The sequence below is a fragment of the Brachyistius frenatus genome, unplaced genomic scaffold (genome assembly GCF_029030835.1).
Source record: "Brachyistius frenatus isolate BFR_SWC_R1_liver_20210118 unplaced genomic scaffold, ASM2903083v1 Contig_48, whole genome shotgun sequence".
NCBI classification, from domain to species: Eukaryota; Metazoa; Chordata; class Actinopteri; family Embiotocidae; genus Brachyistius; species Brachyistius frenatus.
This window is the reverse complement of record NW_027210647.1, coordinates 2,132,501-2,151,615: the sequence shown is the minus strand read 5'-3', so window position 1 is coordinate 2,151,615 and position 19,115 is coordinate 2,132,501. Positions and strand designations below refer to the sequence as shown.

The 19,115-nt window shown below is 45.9% G+C and overlaps 1 protein-coding gene across 1 annotated transcript in view; it reads right to left on the bottom strand.

Annotated features, from left to right (window-relative positions):
* Window positions 1-1,627: 1,627 nt before the first annotated feature.
* LOC138624006 (forkhead box protein O6-like) overlaps window positions 1,628-19,115 on the bottom strand; it is a 31,050-nt gene continuing 13,562 nt past the window's right edge. The window contains exon 2 of the mRNA XM_069703853.1: window positions 1,628-5,952. Within this exon, the coding sequence (XP_069559954.1) occupies window positions 4,216-5,952 (1,737 nt within the window). The 3' untranslated portion in view covers window positions 1,628-4,215. The remainder of the gene's footprint in view (window positions 5,953-19,115) is intronic.

Sequence of the window (19,115 nt, the reverse complement as noted above, 5' to 3'; positions counted from 1 at the left end):
TATGGCAGTTTTTCATTTTGCAGGTTGGCCGGAAAGTGAGAAGTGCTGAATCCTCATAAGCACTCAAGGACATCTGTACCCTGGAGCCTTGCCTGGGTGGGCCTATCTGTTAGCAGTTAGCAGTGTCCCCAGCCAGCCTTTAGCTCCAAGGGCGGTCTCAACAACAAAATCACTACACCAAGTAAGGAAGGACCTGCTCCCAGATGCTTGAGTGGATGAATAATGACACTGTAACACAGCTTCTCTCCCTCTTTCTCTCTCTCTCTCTCTGATAATGAGGAACAGAAGAGCAGAACCTCCCCGAGGCACCGCACCTGGACTGGACAGCCTTCCTGTCTGCCCCAACCTCTATCTCCCTCAGGAGATTGGCAGAGAAGAGTAAGACTTTGGCCCCATGCCAGGTTATCAGTCTCAGTTACACTCAATCACACTCAGTTTGGTCTAATTGTAAAATTATGAAACATCTTATAAAATCACCGAATCATATTTGAGCACATCACACCCCTGACAGTATTAGGAGATTTTTTTTTTTTTTTTTTTTTTTTTAATTGTGTGTGCTTTTTCAGGCATCTTTAGTTTTAAATATAAGCAGCCTGGCTTTTTCTCTCCGCACCTATATCTCTCTCTCTCTTTTCCCTACAGAGAAGCTTTGCCAAGATGGAGTCAATTAAAACTGTACATCTAAGTGAGAAATATTTGTTTGAGTGTGTATGTCTGTGTGTATGGTTGTTTCATAACTGCACTGTGCACTTCTTTGTGTAAATGTGTGAATTTGTGGTATTTTCGAATACTTGTGTGTGAATGTGTGGTGTGTGTGTGTGTGTGTGTGTGTGTGTGTGTGTGTGTGTGTGTGTGTGTGTGTGTGTGTGTGTGTGTGTGTGTGTGTGTGTGTGTGTAACAGTCTGAGTATGTGTAGAGGTGGGGGCTCCCCTGGGGCCTGGCAGTATGGCGCTGTAGCGCTACAAACTCCTCCTGTGAAAACGCCTCCAATGGGACTGGGACAGCTGTGGCCAACCTATACCGCTCTGTGGGCCATAACAAGCCTTATGACACACAGACACAGACAACATTACTCCAACACTGGCTACTCTGTCTGGGTGACTCCTTGTTTTGTCCGTCTGTCAAGAACTCTCTCTCTCTCTCTCTCTCTCTCTCTCTCTCTCTCTCTCACACACACACACACACACACACACACACACACACACACACACACACACACACACACACACACACACACACACACACACACACACATATACAAGTAAACACTCACCCCATCTCTCTTTCTGTCTCATGCCTTCTCAAAGACAAGCTTCCCTATGTATGTGATGGTAGGCTACTTTTTTGTTATTTTTCCATATAGCCCACTGATTCTGCCTCCCACGCAGCGACTTGGTGTCGTCGTCAAACATTAATTTCAAACAGGAGTTGTTGTGTGAAAGGAGGAAACAAACCACATAATGAAGAAATAAATAAATTAACAAGCAGCTCAAATGCATTTGTCTTGTCGGTTATTGTATATAAGCACGAGAGAAATAGCACCTTACAAGCATACTGTAAGTAAGCTCCGGAAAATCCATTTTGGACTTCCTAAATTTTAAGGAAAAAGTCACTTTGTTGTGTTTTGGTGAAAAACAATTGCTATGGTCATAATATTCAAACAACAAACAGTAGTGACACAATAAACTTCTTTTTTTTTATCTTTTGATTTCATTTATTTAACAGTCACCAGATGATGAGATACATTCTCTTAAAAAAGAAATAGACAACAGAACTGATATTCTTTTGAGATTTTAAAAACTATTATACAATATTTTTAATATATAGATTTTGTACAAAATAAAAGTCAGTAAAAGGGGCAAAGGGAGAGTGACATCTTAAAAAACAGAAGAAAAAAAAAGAGAGAAAGGGACAGGAGTTGACTCAAACAACTACCACATTTAGGAGTGACAAAGACCGATCTCTTTCATAAATAAATATAGGAAAATTAGACATCATATATAGCTCTCTTTCCAATAGCAGGGCATTGCTAAACGTCTGTAGCATAGCATATAACATAACTGCTTTGTGAGGCCCAGTTGCTTATAAAATTCCACGCATTTTCCACACGGAGATTAACTGGAACCAGCGCGGCTAAAAGCCCTGAAATAAAAGTATTTACCTCTCAATAATGGGTCTGATAGTCTGTGCCGTGCTTGACCTTTGGCGGTAACAATAACCCCCACCCCAGCCTTACCTCCCCCTCCGCACCTTTTCCTTTGTGTGCCGTACTTGGTACAGACCAAGTGCGGAGAGTCTCCTTGAGGGAACTAGAGAATAGGGGTGTCTTCTTTTTCTTCTCTCTCAAGGCCAGTGAGAAACAAAAGCTGCAGACTCCCCCCCAACTCACTAACATAGAAACAACTGAGCAGAGCACACAAGGGGAGGGTGCACGGTATTGGAGCTTAGGAAGGTCGTACTGGACTACCGACATTGTTTCACCAATGAATTCCATCCTTACGCGACGGATATTTCTGCGCTGTCCTCAACGGTCCTTAGAATTTCAACAATACAACAACAACTACAAGACAACAGAATAAACACACAAAGAGTGGACGCTGGATGGCTGTGGGGCATTGCAACCCTGCTAGACGTAGACTCATGCCACTCAGATTGGCTGATTGTTTCTCCTTAAATCTCTCCCTTTGCACCAATGTGAGAATTTGAAGCTCAGGGTATAAGCACTGAAAACATGGGAACAAGGGAACAAAATACAGATAATGGCGATGATTTACAATATGAATACACTACCTGTTTTCAGACACGCACATCCAAAGAGCATCAAAAAACTGAGGCTGATGGCTGATCAAACTGCAACAACAGGCTTTTGTTCTATCCTTGTCTCCATCTTTTCCTTTTTTTTTTTCTTTTTTTTTTTTACCCTCTTTGAGCAGGCAAGCGGACAGTGACATTGGCCCCTCTCAGAGCAGGCAGGCAGGCAGAGTGACTTGGCGTTAATTACCGTTTTGTCTCACTTTCTTGGCGCATTAAGTTGGAGAGGCGAGTGGTGGCCCGGACAGCCAGGGTGAGAGATGGGAGGACAACACGTTAGATTCTCAATAATGACACATCGCTGCCGCATCACTTTGGAGATTAAAAGCAAGATGCTGAATTTCAATCAAGCTACATTAATGGCTCGGGTTGAGGAATGGTCACTTTGTCTCCACTGGCAGGCAGAGAGAGGGAGAGCGAGAGAGAGAAACTGGTACAAGAAGGCCCAGGTGAGACAAGGTGATATGACATTTTAATTCATCAAATTGTGTGCTAGCCACTAATGATAGAACCCATTTAACGACACGGTGACAATATTCTCGAACCAATGGCAAAAGGGCAGCAACAAAATGTTACATCCAAGAGAGAAGTCAAAGCGCCAAGGACTAAATGCATTACGTTATAAGTAACAGGGCTGCTGATGTAAGATGATTAATTGGAGCTATGAATATGTGAATGTCATTATCATTCAAATGGTAAGATGGATTCGGATCGGAGTTCTGTAAAAGTATGTAGTGTGAATACATTGTAATATCTTCAAATAGAAGATATTGAATGAAATAGTTTTTTTTAAATTTGGTAAAAGGAAGAAGAGTTAGTGTCTAAGGTACCAAGCTATAGTAAATTTGAAAAACAGAAGATCTAATCACAAACACCTCAGGATTATTTTTTCAAAAATAACGGTCTCCCTGCCGCTGACAATGACAGCATATGAGAAAATGGGTCCAATTCTAATTCACTGACTAGATCCGACACTTCATCAGCAGAGCTCCTGATTTCCTCATTTGTTTCTGTCAAACGTTGCACAGCCACCTTAAAAAAAAAAACACACCAAGCTCTGCCTGAGCTGCTCTGTGAAGGCATTGCACCGCGAGATGTGACCCACTTGCATTAAAGTGCATTCAGAGTTCAGTTATCATGGTAGATGAGAAGCGATGTTGGGCAAGCACAGCTGAGAGATTGTCATCACAGTATAGCTGATATGAGGAAAAACTTAATGTGACAAGAACTATATCTCTCGAGGAGAGGGGGATCAAAAAAGGAGGGCTGACGGAGGAATTGTCGAGACAACAAAGAGACGTGGGAGTGTTGGTCCTATCGTCTTTGTGTCAAGTCAGGAATGTCACAGTTGAGCACAGTGCTTCATGGGTAGGGTAGTTATTTATGAGGGTGCTGTCCTAGACTTCAGCCAGGCACCCAACTCTGGTTGCTATGGGCTTGCTGTGGACCAGCCAGTCCGCTCATTCCCATCCCCATGCCCATGGTCACACCCATGCCCATTCCCATACCGATGCCCACACCCTGGGATAGAGAGCAGTCAAAGTTGAAGTCCATCTCCTCCCCAGAGTCCATAATGTCATGGAGGAGGATGGACTCCACATCGCAGTCCAAGCTACCATGAAACATGTCAATGTCCAGATCAGCTGGTAGTCTCTCAAGAGGGTGAGGTTGGTGATAGCCATGGTAGTGGCTACCGATGCTACCATTGCCCATCCCCTGGCCATGGTGGTACGGTCCATTTGTCATGGCCTGGTGTTGTGGGTCTGGGTAATGGTTGTGTCGGGCATGTGGAGCGGTGGCCACATGACAAGAATCCTGGGGCATGCCAAGCATACCTGCCGGGTTTGGGGGGAGGGTGGTAGAAGCAGGGAGGTGGGCATGTGATGGGGGGCTGTACAGGTAGGGAGCTTTGTGGTTGTAGGTCTGCAACTGATTGCTGTTGCAACGTGGCGTCAGGGCCACAGCTCTAGGCGGCGTGTGGTTATGGCTCTGGCTGAGGCTGTGACCATTGTGAGAGAGGCTGTGAGGTGAGTTGTGGTTGTGGTTAGTTACATTGTTGTTGTGATTATGACTAGGTGTATGGCTGTGAGTTCTATTATGGCTATGAGCTGAGCTGTGACTATGAGGTCCGTTGTGGCTGTGGCCATTGTGGTGGCCATTGTGGTGGCCGGGGTGGTGGCTGTGATGGTTGGATCCAACTCCATTACTAGCTTGAACCATCATAGGATGGCTTTCCCTCTCCTGTCCCAGCATCATGTCCTTGGAACAGTATTGCTGCCCAGCTGGACCACCTGTTAGTAGACTCTGCAGGGCATTGGTACTGGAGTACGCCCGCATGGTTCCAGAGAAACTGGCTGGCTTGTTCTCCTGAATGGTCTGCATGGGTGAGTGGTGACGCAGCATCCCCATGCCTGTCGCCCCATAGACCCCCGGACCATAGGAGCTCTGCCCCTTCACTCCAGAGTTGTAGTGATAGACAGAGGTTTGGGGCTTATGTCTGCCAACAGCTGGATGCTGCTGGTGTTGCTGCTGCTGTGGACGATGATGATGATAACCCTCCTCCATCATCTGCTCATCCAGACTGATGGCACCTGTCAGGTTAGCCAGCTGAGGCAGCTGCTCAAGGGGAGGACAGTGATTTCCTGCCCCCATGGATGGAGAGCGGGCACTAGTTGGAGAGGGGTAGAGGTGAGGGGAGGTGGAACAGGACAGGCCACCCTCCTCTGGTTCCTCTGGTTCTCCCTCGGCGAGGATGGGTGACAGACGTCCACTCAGGGTGGAGGCTGATGAACTGGCCCTGGAATGGAGGTCTGTCCAAGCGTCAAACTCTCCATCTGTCCCAGATGCACCTCCAGCTCCTGGGAGGCCTTTCTGTGATGGGCTGCCATGGTCTGGGGAGCTCTGGAGCCCCACCACAGCAGATCCTGCTCCAATTCCAGGGCGGCCAACCCTCTTGCCTCTGATGCGGCCTTTGCTTTTTAGGTATTTGGTGCTGTTGTCCATGGAGACTGCTCGACGTCGTGGGGACTTGCCCATCTTCCCTCCATCTGGGTTCAGCATCCACCAGGAACTCTTTCCTGTCCCCTCGTTTTGCACCCGAATAAAGCGCGTGTGGAGGGATAGGTTGTGTCGGATGGAGTTCTGCGGGGAAATGAAAGAGACAGATGGTAAGAGAGACATCAAATTAAATTGAAACGCATGTAAAATCGATTACTATTTCTATACAAACCGCTTCTCAGAGTTTAAATGACATTTTAACACTTTAAATAAGTGAGATTTGCATAACATTCAGAGAAAAAGTTCCATCAGAAAATTGGAATTCTTGACATGAAACAAAATGCATCAACAATGCAGACAAACCTCATCACAACCACAGCTGTCAATGCAGCCTATAAACCACTAATTCTATACATGCTGACTCACAAAAAATGTTACCAAATCATCAGGTAATTTCTACAATTCGATTTACAGAACACGCAGAAGTAGAAACTTAACCCTCTGTGCAATCAGTGTCAACCAAAGAGAAAATTGAAATCCCATTCAAAAGCCTAAACATGTTCAAAGGACAGTTACAGATGGCATGAAGCGAGATGCTGTTAGCTTCATCCGACCTGAAACGACCTGAGACTCGGTCTTAAGACACTCTCCTTATGTACGTCAATCCTCCCACTTTCATTTGCATCAATCCATCTGTCCTCCTCTACCTCTCCTTTTAGCTGGGCTGATGTAAGCCGCTGAGGTTGGTCGTACTGTATGTTTGAAGTTGGTGCCAGTCTGGCTTAGTGCCAGCCCTGTCTCTTTCACTCTCATAGCTTGAATGGGGGGATGTATCGCAAGATTGAGCCAGGAGCAAGGAAGGCTAATGGATGTATCCCACCCTCTGACATCTACCTTCACTGCCTATCTCACTTTCCCTCCCTTGTTCTGTCTTTATCACAATCTCGCTTTCTCTTTTGTCACTAAGTGCTACATATTTCAACTTGTCTAGATTTTCCCTTTTTCTCATTTTACACACATCTTTGAACATAAGTAATTTTCCACTTCTGCTTTCAATCTCTATGTCTTCAATTATACAGTGTGTCACCAATTACTTTCCCATTATCCTCTATACTGGCATGTACAGTCACTGACTCAGTAATTTGTAGGATATAGTTTTCTTTTCTTTTTTTTTTATTATCATTTACATCTCGAGGGTTGCTGAATGCTGACGTTTCCTGATGTGGAACAGACTCTGCCGTTGCAATTCTGCTCTTTGTTGTGCATGAGGCATTTTGACGCTCAAGCAGGAAAATATCAAATCAAAAGCACCTCCTGTGGATTGGGAATATACCAGTACAATAGATTGTTTCAGATTGAGGGGTACTCACACTTCCACCATCTCCATTATGTTGCAGATTATTTGTATTCACACTGAATTACACGGCAGGGAAACAAATAGATCAAATTGCGGTGGTGAACACATAAATGGGAGGCAAGCTGAATTCAGGTGATCTGTGAATGCCTCCTTGGGTTATCTCGCTGTGACACCTCCAGCATTGGGTTACCATGGCAACCGGGTAAACGTGCAACAGCAGAACTACATCATATTGTGGTGAGAGTCAAGAGAGTCAGAGAGAGAAATGGAGGGAGAGTGGGGGATGGGGGAAAGGATGCAAGAGGAGGCGGCTGTTTGATGCTGCTGCTCCAACACTAAACAGCCTTTCATCTTGGCAGTGCAGGTCCGCAGGGGATGCCCGCTCCTTGCTTCTGACGGCTTCTCTACGTGCCGCGCCAACTCCCCGTCTCACCCTGGCTGGATCCTCCACCTATCATACCACTCCAAATCATCCCCCCATAAAGTCCTGTGCATGCCTGAATTAAAACATATGTAAGCTTTCATGCCATTCCACCGCGGCCGGCTGTAAATGGGGCATCTTTCAGAGAGCTGAACCACTTCATGCTGCAACTCTGTGTGACCTGTCTGATTCAAATCTCAATTTATCCTCGTATGAGGGAAGAGCAGCCCCATTGAACTTGGAGGGATTTGTCATCATCCCAAACCCTCTTTATCTGATGAATCCACCTGCTAGAGAGATTTGAGAGATTTCAGATGGTGGCCAGCAATGGCATCATCATCAACATCATCATCATGTAGTGGCTGCTGGCTATTTGACATATAGTTTTTCACCACGTTTTTTTTGTGTGTGTGTGCTGTCATCCTGTGTTTGTCTGTTGAACAATCTAAGAATAGTTCAGGTTGCAGGTGGTTCCGCTGTGGGTGTGGTTCTGTCCGGCTCCTGTTCTCTGAGTCAGGGGCAATTTGGCCAGCCTATGGCCCTCACGCCCCCGAAACAGGCAGTCACTGCTAATCCCCCTCCATCCCCGAGTAATCCCAGACAATCCTGGGCTAATCCCAAGTTGATTCAGGGGCACTCCCAGCTGGGTGTCCCACACAGAGCCATGCCAGGTCACCACAGACGCAGTGGGCAGCCTGGATATACTATGATCCTATAGTAATACAGCGTAAGGGGAGTTGATGTGATGTGGGAAATAGGGACACTCTGAAACCCATATAGGATGTAGCGGTAAACTATTTCTAATGTTTATGTGTGCATTTCAGAATATGATTACTGAGGCAGCGCGCTGATGTTAACCATATTTTTGATGCCTCCATCAAATCATCTACCTTTAGTATGTGCTCTGTCCGTGAGGGTTGCCTTTGCCACATCTTTTACCCCCACGGGTTGAATAGAATAAAATTGAAAACTTTATTATGTATTAAATATTCATAAAATGGAAATTCTCTTTCAGGCCCCTGGCTTGCAGAGGCAGACGAATGAAGCCCACAGAAACATACAATGACAGAAGAACACGCACATCACACGCCTGGGTCCAGGAAGCTACTTCCTATTCAAATCATACCCCTTTAATACAGTGGGCCTAGTGGAGAGGGCTCTAAATAATGAATGAACCAGTGGCTGAGCTTATGCAGAGAGATCCACTGCCTGGTCCCATAATACTGGAAAGAACAGATGGAGTCATAAGTAGTGGTGTGACTTCTTTGTTTTGTTCTCAGGGACATCCACTCTCATCAGTCTACAAACAACTAAATCAGGCTGTAAGAAGGCAATGTGGCCATAAAGTAAAAGGGGTAAAGGTCAATGGTTCTTTGACTCATTAAAGCCAATTAAGGTGAACACGGCTTCTGTTGCTGGAAGAAGAAAATCAGCTTGGCCTCAACTCTCATTAAAAATCCTGATAGCTGATTTAGATATTTAGATAATAGATACCAAGCGACAGGATATGAGTCTTTGTCCTCAGATTAAAAACTTAAGCCTTTTACAAACAAATCTGACATGTTGACACTTTTTCCACAACACATAGGTGGAATAAGCAGTGGAAAGGTTTTTTGATTGGCTAAAAGAATAAAGTGTGTTCAAACCAAAGAAACAGAATTCATGAATCTCGCCTAACAGAAAACTGTTCAATATTTGTTGAGGAGCTGAAACACATTTCTGGTATTCATCCATAATTACCTCTTTAAGAACCATTCATTCGGCTCTTGGAAATCTTACAATACCAATCAATTGCTCTTCTTTTCTCCCTCCCTTCTTCCCCATGCAAACACAGTTTGATTTAGCAACCAGAGGGGCCTATTTAGCACTGAGAATCAATGAAGTTTAATGTCTATCAGTGCCGAGGCTTAGCACACATCAAGGTCTGACTAACTACACAATCCACCTGCATTATGAGGCCAATATGGGTGCTCAATATCCCATGGCCCCAATGTGCACACAACAGCCTAACGGCCACAGTCTTGTGAGTTAAGTGACTGCGCCCAGTTGCCCAAATTGGCTTGATGCCCAACACATTCCTCTGTTGCCACTCCCGAGATGTCAGTCAGGCATTAACACTGGGATACTATGGGGGTAGGGGTTGTTATGATGGAACCAATGGTTCATCTGGGATAACCTGACTGGCTGGCATGGGTTCAGCTTGCGCTGGGGGAGGGGGGTGGGGGGAGGGGTACAACAGGAGGTGGAGGGTCCTGGGCCTAAGGGGGTGGGAATATAGAGGTACCACAAGGGGCCCCTCCAAGCCACACAAAGGGGTTCCCTCAAAATGCCCCCCCCCCCCACACACTCCCCATCCCCCTCCAGTAGGCCCCCATCAGAATCCACTCAGGGTTTTTCCTGCTCACACACAGAGGGATGTGGAAACAGGTCAAATGGTTTATAGGACCCACCTTGTGGCAAATGTGCACTCATTCAAACAGAACTTAGTGAGAAACTAAGGACTGTGAATGGGGTCTGGGAACCAGCAAAAAGAAACCACTCACCCGATTCAAACAACCTCAAGAGTGAAGCAGCGTGGTGCGCTTGCCCAGCTAAGAACACAGCAGCTGTTCTTGTTGTGGCACCGGGTAAAGCCGTTTGCCACACTCGACTGGTATTACCAAACCATTTCATGCAGAATGGAGCCATTATGTATTGTCAAAGGGTATCCCTCTATGGTGCACATTCATTTGATAAGCCTAAATCAAGGGGGAGTAACAGAAGCGCTAACTGTGTTTATTGTGATGCTGTTTTTGCCTGTGCAGAAGGCAGGAGGGATCAGGGGGAGGGGAGGTTTCAACACAAGCAGTTTTGTTCAGCGCAGGAATGAGTTTTGTCAGCTAAGCCTGTCTCCAGGCTATTGGTGGAAATTAGCGCCAGCTAAATATTCGCTTTCCGTGATTGATGTCACGGCTCGCGTTGTCCCTTTGAAGGGAAATAAAGAATTTAGAGCCATGTGGATTAATAGGGACAGGGTTGGGGGAATTTTATGTGTCTGAGGGGGACTTGAAGAGCGACTGAAGGGCCTAATGGCTGCACAGATAGGGCACAATGAAGCTGTGACGATATGGTGTATCAGAGTGAGAGAAAAGACAAGTGAGACTATGACAGTGAGTACAAGAAAGAAAATTGGAATTTGCTTGTGTGTGTATGTGTGATGGAGAGAGAGAGAGAGAGATGTAGCTATTTGCCTGAGAAGCCGAGAGTCAGATGATTAAAATCCCTTTAGGAGGCTTCTTTAAGAGAGACAGATGGGCAGACAGGCCTGTTTTGGAATGCAATCAAATTGAAAAGATTAAAAAGGAGTCTCTTTTATTAGGAGGTGAGAAACAGTTACTTCTCTGCCACATGCCATCATCGCCTCCACAGCAGTGGTCACGACTGCATTGGCATGCAAGGCACATTGCAGCCCTTGTTGAGGAAGAAATAAACCTGGGATTAAGAATTGCATCTATCTGAGTGTATCACTGTGGGGTCTCTGAGGATTGGCAGCAATTGTAATTTCTTGTTGAGCAAGTATGCTTTACAGAAAAAATTCAAAAGCTTTCATTTCTTATAGGATCATAACAGGAAAGGCGAAAGGCCGACTCAAAGACTCACCGTTTGCCATCCTTATACAGACAGAAGTTTCAGTTAATCTCAACACCAAATCTGAACAGGTACAACTCAAATGTGCATTCCCTTGGCTGCCATTGTACTTGAATAGACTGAGTTTGCACAGTAGAGTCATTCAAGCACTGTGAAAGGTGCTCTGTATCCGACCCCATTATTCCACAACACTGCAGGAGTGCCATTTATAAAAAGGCTTAAAATGGAAAGCAAGTGTGTGGTAGTGTGTCTGGTAGCCTGAGATCAGGAAGTGGCTGTGGAGAGGGGTGTAATGGAGTTGGTGGGGGATTCCTGCCTGACTGTGCACTAATTGCAGCCAATGGCTGGCGACTCATCAGCCGTGCCCACCCTGGCGCCAAGGGAAGGGTTGGCATCAAGGTGGCAGGGTGTGGGATGGAGAAGGGCTGCCGCAGCTTTGGTGAGTAAAAATAGATGCTGACAGATTAGTAGAGCATCTGAGACCCGGATAGGGGATCGGAAAATCCGCTCGCCTGATGCCAGGGACAGCCGAGTGTTTCCGGGGGGCGCAAAGGGGACACAGTCTGGGCATCACGACTGACGCCCACGCAAAAAACGGGGGAGTCTCAGTGTGGTTGTGGGCACATGAATAAGCACGTGCCACAGTACAGCATGGGTGTGGTTTTTCCACTAGGACCTGCAAGGTAGGCAGAGCTCACACCCTCCCACAGAGGATTCACACAACAGGTGTTTGGGCTGGGCCACCTGTGGGGCCGTCCGCCTGCTCGCACTTCGCACCTCGTCTAGGGAGCAAACTAACATTTTCCACTGGGCTTGCCATGCTTTTGTTAAAGACCAACACGTTTCTGGAGAGGCTTTTACAGCTCTTTTTACAAGATCTGCTAGATATGCGTGCGTGCAAGTGTGCGCAACTCAATCTGCATTTATGCGAGTGCCTGTGTGTCTATATTTGTGTATCAGCCCATTTAATAGCCAACAGGCACAGTGTGGATTTGATTATATTGAAACCTCCCTCTGCTATATACAAAGAAACTGTCAGCCAACAATGGAATCAATGCAGGCCCAGGCTTTTTCACACTCCGCCTCCACATAATCTCATTCATAACAATGAGAATCTCATTTCCTACATTCTAAAGGTCAGTGAACACCTCTGATCACACTTTAATAAAAATCATTCTCAGCGTTTAATTTAATTTCAGTAGAGTAGGAAACTCAGGCAGCCATGCACATGGCATGCAAAATTCATCCGATCGTCCCTTCAATTGCTTCAATTTCACAGTATGGGGAAGAATGACCACAATCGCAGGGAAGAAAAAAAAATAATGCACAAATACCGACCATGAGCACACATCTGCAGAAGGCATAAAAAGCAAACAGATCATACAGAGAAAGACAAGCGGAGTCATGTCAAGAAGAGCGCCACGTTTGGTCATCTAAATAAAATTAGACAATTTCTTTGGACCAACCTCCATATGTCTTTGTCATCACACATTTTAGCTCTCACCTAAACTGTACCCAACAGCCACACATTCATACTCAAACACACACTTGTGCACAAATTCACCCACTCTCTCTCTCTCTCTCTCTCTCTCACACACACACACACACACACACACACACACACACACACACACACACACACACACACACACACACACACACACACACACACACACGCCAACATGACACAAAGCCTGGCACACCGGGCACACTCATTACCGCAATGCCAAGCTACCAGTTGCTAAGGAGACCTGTGGGAGAGGGAGGGTTCCTTGTTGTTGCCATAGCAGCCGGCTCACTCCCTGCCAACTCTCTCCCTCAGGGAGAAACAAGGCAAGAGGTGGGGGGTGAAGTGGGTAGAGGTAGGGGGCAGCGGTTTAATAGGGCTATGAGGTGCAGAGGAACTTCATTAGCCATCAGTGTGCAGCGCACCAACCACTGCTCCCCATGAATGCCTACTCACATGCTACACTTCAGCCTGCAGACTTCCACTTACTCACGCACAGCCGATAGACTCCCACTTATTCACACACCTATACGGCGGAGAAGATGGAGAATGGCATGCTCAGAATGAAAAGCAGAGTTTATCTGCACGAGGGAGAGGATGAAAGGGCAGAGGCGGGTGAACCACAAAAGGAGGGTCTTGAATATGGGGGTCTGCTTGCAAAGGAAGAGTGGTCTGGCTCTAAATCACAGAAGCTGAGGTAGTTTAAGGCTGTATGGAGACAATTAAATTAAATCAATTTAGTTGACATTTAATTTCTGTTTATGTAACTAAACAGTAAAAACCATCATCCTAATGCGGCAGGCTTAGAAAGTACTATTGGGAGCATTTACGAGCATCCATCACAGTGTAGCTTCAAGTTAAGGTGTACATACACTCACTTCCATTTAGAGGAAAGGACAAAATGGAGAAAACAACCTTTTTAAACTGATCCATATTACATATGAGGATAAAATCAAGGACATGAGCAGTTTGCGCACTCAAAAATGTCTTTAAAATTGTGATGAATTAAAAAAAGAATTTCACAAGTTTTAATCCTCAGAAGAATTTGAAGATTATTTTGTACGAGCCTGCAAAACAAAAAAACAAAAAACAAAAAAATCTCTAATTGGACATGCAGCAGCCACTTATCTGCAAAGTGTTTGTCGTTTTAAAGAGCCAAAGTAGCATCAGGACTCACAAAAATGATGAGAATAAGTAGTAATATAGAACTGCTTTCTCTCTGTATATCAATAAGATCAACTGTTGGTGCTGAAAACTGTTGAGTGCGAAAAAGACGCTTAAAAAAGAATCTGTGCTCATGTGGATGGAAGCAGGATGCATGGAAAATCAAGGAGAGGAGAGCTCTCCTAGGGTGGCAGTAATTTCTGTATTCAGGAGCAGCGCTTCGAATATTGACAACCTGATAACCCATAATGCTCCTGGCTGCCTCAAATTCTCATATTTTAAGTCCCAGTGTACAGTATGAATAAAGGAGGGTATTGATTTGGTCTGAATGAACTCGGTTTGTGTATACAGTGAAGAATACCACCCACTACCCATCTCAACCTCTCCAACCCCACCGCCCACCCCCCACCCTCCAACCCGAGCTTGGCCAACTCAACATAAACTCCTAAGGACACACAATGAGGGATGGTGAGAAAAAGACACTCCTGTCCTGGGAGGAATGAGGAGATGGGGGACAAGAAAAGACAGGATTTACCCCTCCTCCCTCCCTCTCTCCGTTTCCTGAAACAAAAAGAGCCCAATTAAGTCAGTTTGAGTTAGGGTCTTGTGTGTGTGTGTGTGTGTGTGTGTGTGTGTGTGTGTGTGTGTGTGTGTGTGTGTGTGTGTGTGTGTGTGTGTGTGTGTGTGTGTGTGTGTGCGCGCGGGGGGTGGGGGGGGGGGAGGGGCAAAAAAAATTGGTTCGAAATCACGCGTGTATGCAATACAGAGAAATAGGGGGGCAACATACTGTAAATTGTGCAGAGGGGGAGGATGGGGAGGAGAAGTAGGAGCACTGGGTTTGGGGGGGGGTTGGGGGAGAATATGGAAGTGGGGGTGGGGCGCTGGGGGGTTAAGGCACTCTCTCTCTCTCTCTGTTCTAGCCTAAGAGGGCCAAACTTGCTCTCAGCTCCTCGACGGGAGACGCTGAAATATTAATCGCCACGCTCCAGCCGCAGACTAGTGAACACAATCGCTTCAAACTCCCACCCTAATGAGTGTGTTCATGAATGGCTAATGTGCACAGATGGGGGGCTGATGACTGGATAGATGGCAATGGGGAGGTAAAGGAGGGAGATGAGAGGAAGAAGAGGGGGGTCGGGGGAGTGAAATTTCGGCGGGGCGTGGCGTCGGCGGTGGTGGTGAGGGGGCGAGGGAGGGGAGGGGGGGTGCAGAGGCATGCCATGACCTTTTAAGAGCCTCCTGAAAACTTAATTAAGACTAGCCCCGCGCTACTCTTTCTTTCTTTCATTTCCTCTCCCATACACACATACTCTTGCTCGAATGCCTGCGCGCGCGCACGCGCACACACGCACACACACACAATTTTCTATGATCCCTCATTCTCATCCACCCTCCTCACAGCGTACACCGATTGCTTACCCTCTTGCCCTTGGCACGTACACCCTGTTGAGCCGATGTACAATAGATTTCTGGGGGTTAAACCTTCAAATTCGTTCACACACTTTTAAAGAACACCCCAGTTACTCTGTCACATTCACGCACATACAGATGGGGAAATGAACAAAAACACGAGTAGACATTAAAACTGCAGAAGCAGGTATGTTTTTTTCTTCCTGCCCCCCAGCCCCCCCGTGTGGATACGTCTCAGAAAGAGAATGGAACAAATCCACAGGGCCTGGAAGAGAAAAGTGAAGGATTCTCTCACCCTAAATGCCATTTACTTCCACTGAGCAGTGGGGAGTTACATCTCAGTGATTGGTTGAATCCTAACTGAACCGTAACCTGCTCGTAACACGGGGCGCGGAGGCCAAAGAGCCCTCTCAACCGGAGTTTGTTGCATGCTCAATGTTAACGCTTCACATGCAACTTTTATGACTGACTGTGACCTGTTCTTTCACCCCGGGGATACTCTCTACCTCCATGCTCGTCACTGACTGTTCTCCTTGTCGTCGCTTCAAGTAGTGACGTCAAAAACGTCTTGACGCCATGCGGGGAACGACAGAAATGCGGGTTAAAGCGTCTTCCCAGGACTCTCCATTACCATAGAGGCCACCTAAGGATTAAGAGCACCCAGCGTGTGGACTCGCATCCAGACACACACTCGTGAACCGACATGCAGACACTCACTGCATTTAATTAGAAGGAGTGAGATGCTGTGACCTAATTCCTAACCTCTCTGTGGCAGTCAGGATCAGGGGCCTCTGCTTGGATTAGGGCGGGAAAATGGAAGAGAAGTATGGGAATGGAAAGGAATTGGACAGGGGGGTCGTGATGGGGAGGGGTTTGTGTGCAAAATGATGGAGGGCACGGCAAGATTTTACACACGCTGTCTTCATTAAAATGAACATACAGGTCAGACAACTATCATCATGTGACTGCAGCATCATGTAACACAATGCTATAACTTTAATCTGCAGTTTGATTCATTTAACATTGTGAAACTATGTAGCTTATATTTGTTTATTTGGCAAAAAAATATGCCATGTCAGATCCTTTACACATGCTACTTCAGTATGCTCCTGTGCATTTCGGCCATACTCAGATTATGACTTTGAAACTATCTACTTCCTGTTAACTGGATATTAAGGGGTTAAATTCAAGGGAGACCCACAATTTCCCTTTGCTGTCAACAGAATACTTCAATGCATTTATCACGATTTGTCTAATTCTGTCCACTAAATTGCAAAAAAAATAAAAAAAAATAATGGATGACAGTTTAACAACCTGCGGCAACAAACTGAAAATTCTGCATACCCGTATTTGTATTTCTCTGCAACTTGTTCTTCAACTGGAGTGAAGCAATTTTTTTTAATTTCAAATTCTGTCATCCATTGTGTGTTCATGCTTTTCCCCATTTCTGCTTGTACAAATGCATTCGCTATCACGCTTGCAGGCCAAAAGAGATGCTGGCAGCATCATTAACCAGATAGCTAGCTACCCTGTGATTACCTTGATGGGCCACGTCTATCCATCACATAAAAAAATTCCTGAGGACAGATGCAGCTGGATGGAGGTACATTTTTAGTAAGTGCATGACTGTGAGCACCACTGGTGAGGTTCTGCTTGTGTGCAGGGAGACGGTCAGATGGTCACGCATGCGCGCACACACACACACACACACACACACACACACACACACACACACACACACACACACACACACACACACACACACACACACACACACACACACACACACACACACACACAAATACACATCTGTCAACAACTTTGCATGAGCTTGATGCATGTATGAGGAGGTGCTGCACCTCTATATGTTCTGTGTGTGCATGTCACCACTCTCCTGGAAGGGGGGCTGCTGCGTTTCCGCCTGAGCGCGACTGTCAGTGGGCATCACTCAGCCCTGCAGTGTGGCAGGACGCGAGGATCATTAGTGGAGACGGAGGGAGCGAGAGAGGGAGCAGAATGGAGGAGGAGAGTGAAGGAGGGAAAGGGGAGAGAGGGGCAGTGACTGTGCGAGTCGGGCCGTGCGTCTTAATGTCCGTCTTGAGAGCATTACACACACGGCGATGCACTTTCCTCTCAGTCACGCAATCAGCCCACCGCAAAGACCACAGCGCGGCCCCCCCGACCCTGTTATTTTCTCCCCTCCGTCACTCTTCTTCCCTCTCTACCCATCTCACTCTCTTTCACCCTGCATCTCTGATTGACCCCCCTCTGTCCCTCCCCATCTCTCTCAAGCCGTGCCCTCACTTAAGCACAGTGCGTTGCAGCTTTTCATTTCCCCAACTCCAGATTTATCCATCCTGCTTCCCTTCTTCGCTTACATCTTTCCATTTCAGCCCATTGCTTCCATTTTCACCCACTCTGTGCATCACACGGCCGATCCTCTCCTTGCACTAAGCATCACTGCTACTTGACCTACTCTTAAACCGCAGCAAGGTGAAACAACTGTTCTGCACATGCGAGACATAAGCTCATCTCACTTCTTTTTTTTTTTACTTTGTCCCTCACTGCATCCATGCAGTAGTTCGTGCCAGCCATTTACTCCTTCAACCATCGGCTTATTCATTTCTACATTTACCCATCAATCCATCCATTCAGCTGACACTTTGTGTCAGTATGCTTCATGTCCCCAGTCATTCGTGCAGCACTCCACCATCAACCTCCTCTTCTATCACTGCGCTCACTCACTCTTTTTAGTCAGAACGATCCCTCTGATCTCCTTCTACTTCTTGCTGCAATTACCCTATGCCAAGTACCAGAATCAACATGCATGACATTGAAGCAAACACAACAGCTTCTCCAAAGCTAGCTAGTGTTAGCACAAGTGCTAATTCTCCCTTAGTTTGCTTACCGAGTATGTTTCCAGGTTCAGGGGATCCATCTGTTTGCTTTACTGTTGTAGCATTTATCACACACAGATTAGGCCCATTCTGTAATACATTTGTCCCAGTGAAACATTAGTGAGCGTGGTGTTGGCGCCGGCTGCGAGAGCAGTTTAGGCACAACAGCCCTGCTGATGACAACAGTGCAGCAGTATCATGAGGTTAAGCGAAGCAATCTGGCCAGATGCCTGCTCAGCCGAAAGATTGAAGCGTTTCGGGTAGCGTGGAGTCAGATATGAAAGCGTTTGCACTCGGAGCATGTGACTGACCAGGTGTAAAAGAGGACAGAGTGACAGCTACAGGGCAAACAAGGCCACTGATGCTTTCATGTTTTTGGAGATGAAAAAAAAAAAGATTTAAAAAAATGGCACATGGGCCTTAGTGGGATTTACTTTTGAAACAAAAATCAAGCCTGAAAAAAAACTTCAATGTTCTTGAACCCTTTTAAATGTTTTGTGCTAACCTCCTCTGATAAATAACGGCAATGAAGAATTGACTCTCAAAATGTCAGAATTAGTCTCAAACAATTTAGGTATTTGTCTCACTCCGTTAAACAAACAAAAAACACACCCCTTGTCGCAATCATACTGGAATCTTAAAATGGTTTAGTTGCAAAATGGAAGTCGTTTTCAGAGGTCAAAAAAGGTTTGAACCGAATACCATCCCACAAAAATCCCCCATTTTTCAGGCCAGTGTTTGTTTATAAAATGAGAAAATATTCGTAGATTCTAGCTTCTCCTTTATGTGTGTAAAGATTTGCCACTATTGTCTGTCTTATGTAAATATATCCCTTTGAGTTTTATAACCAATTAAGAACAAATAAAAGCGGACAAAATAAGAAGTGTAAAGATGAACTCTGAGTCTTTGGATGCATTTTTTTGT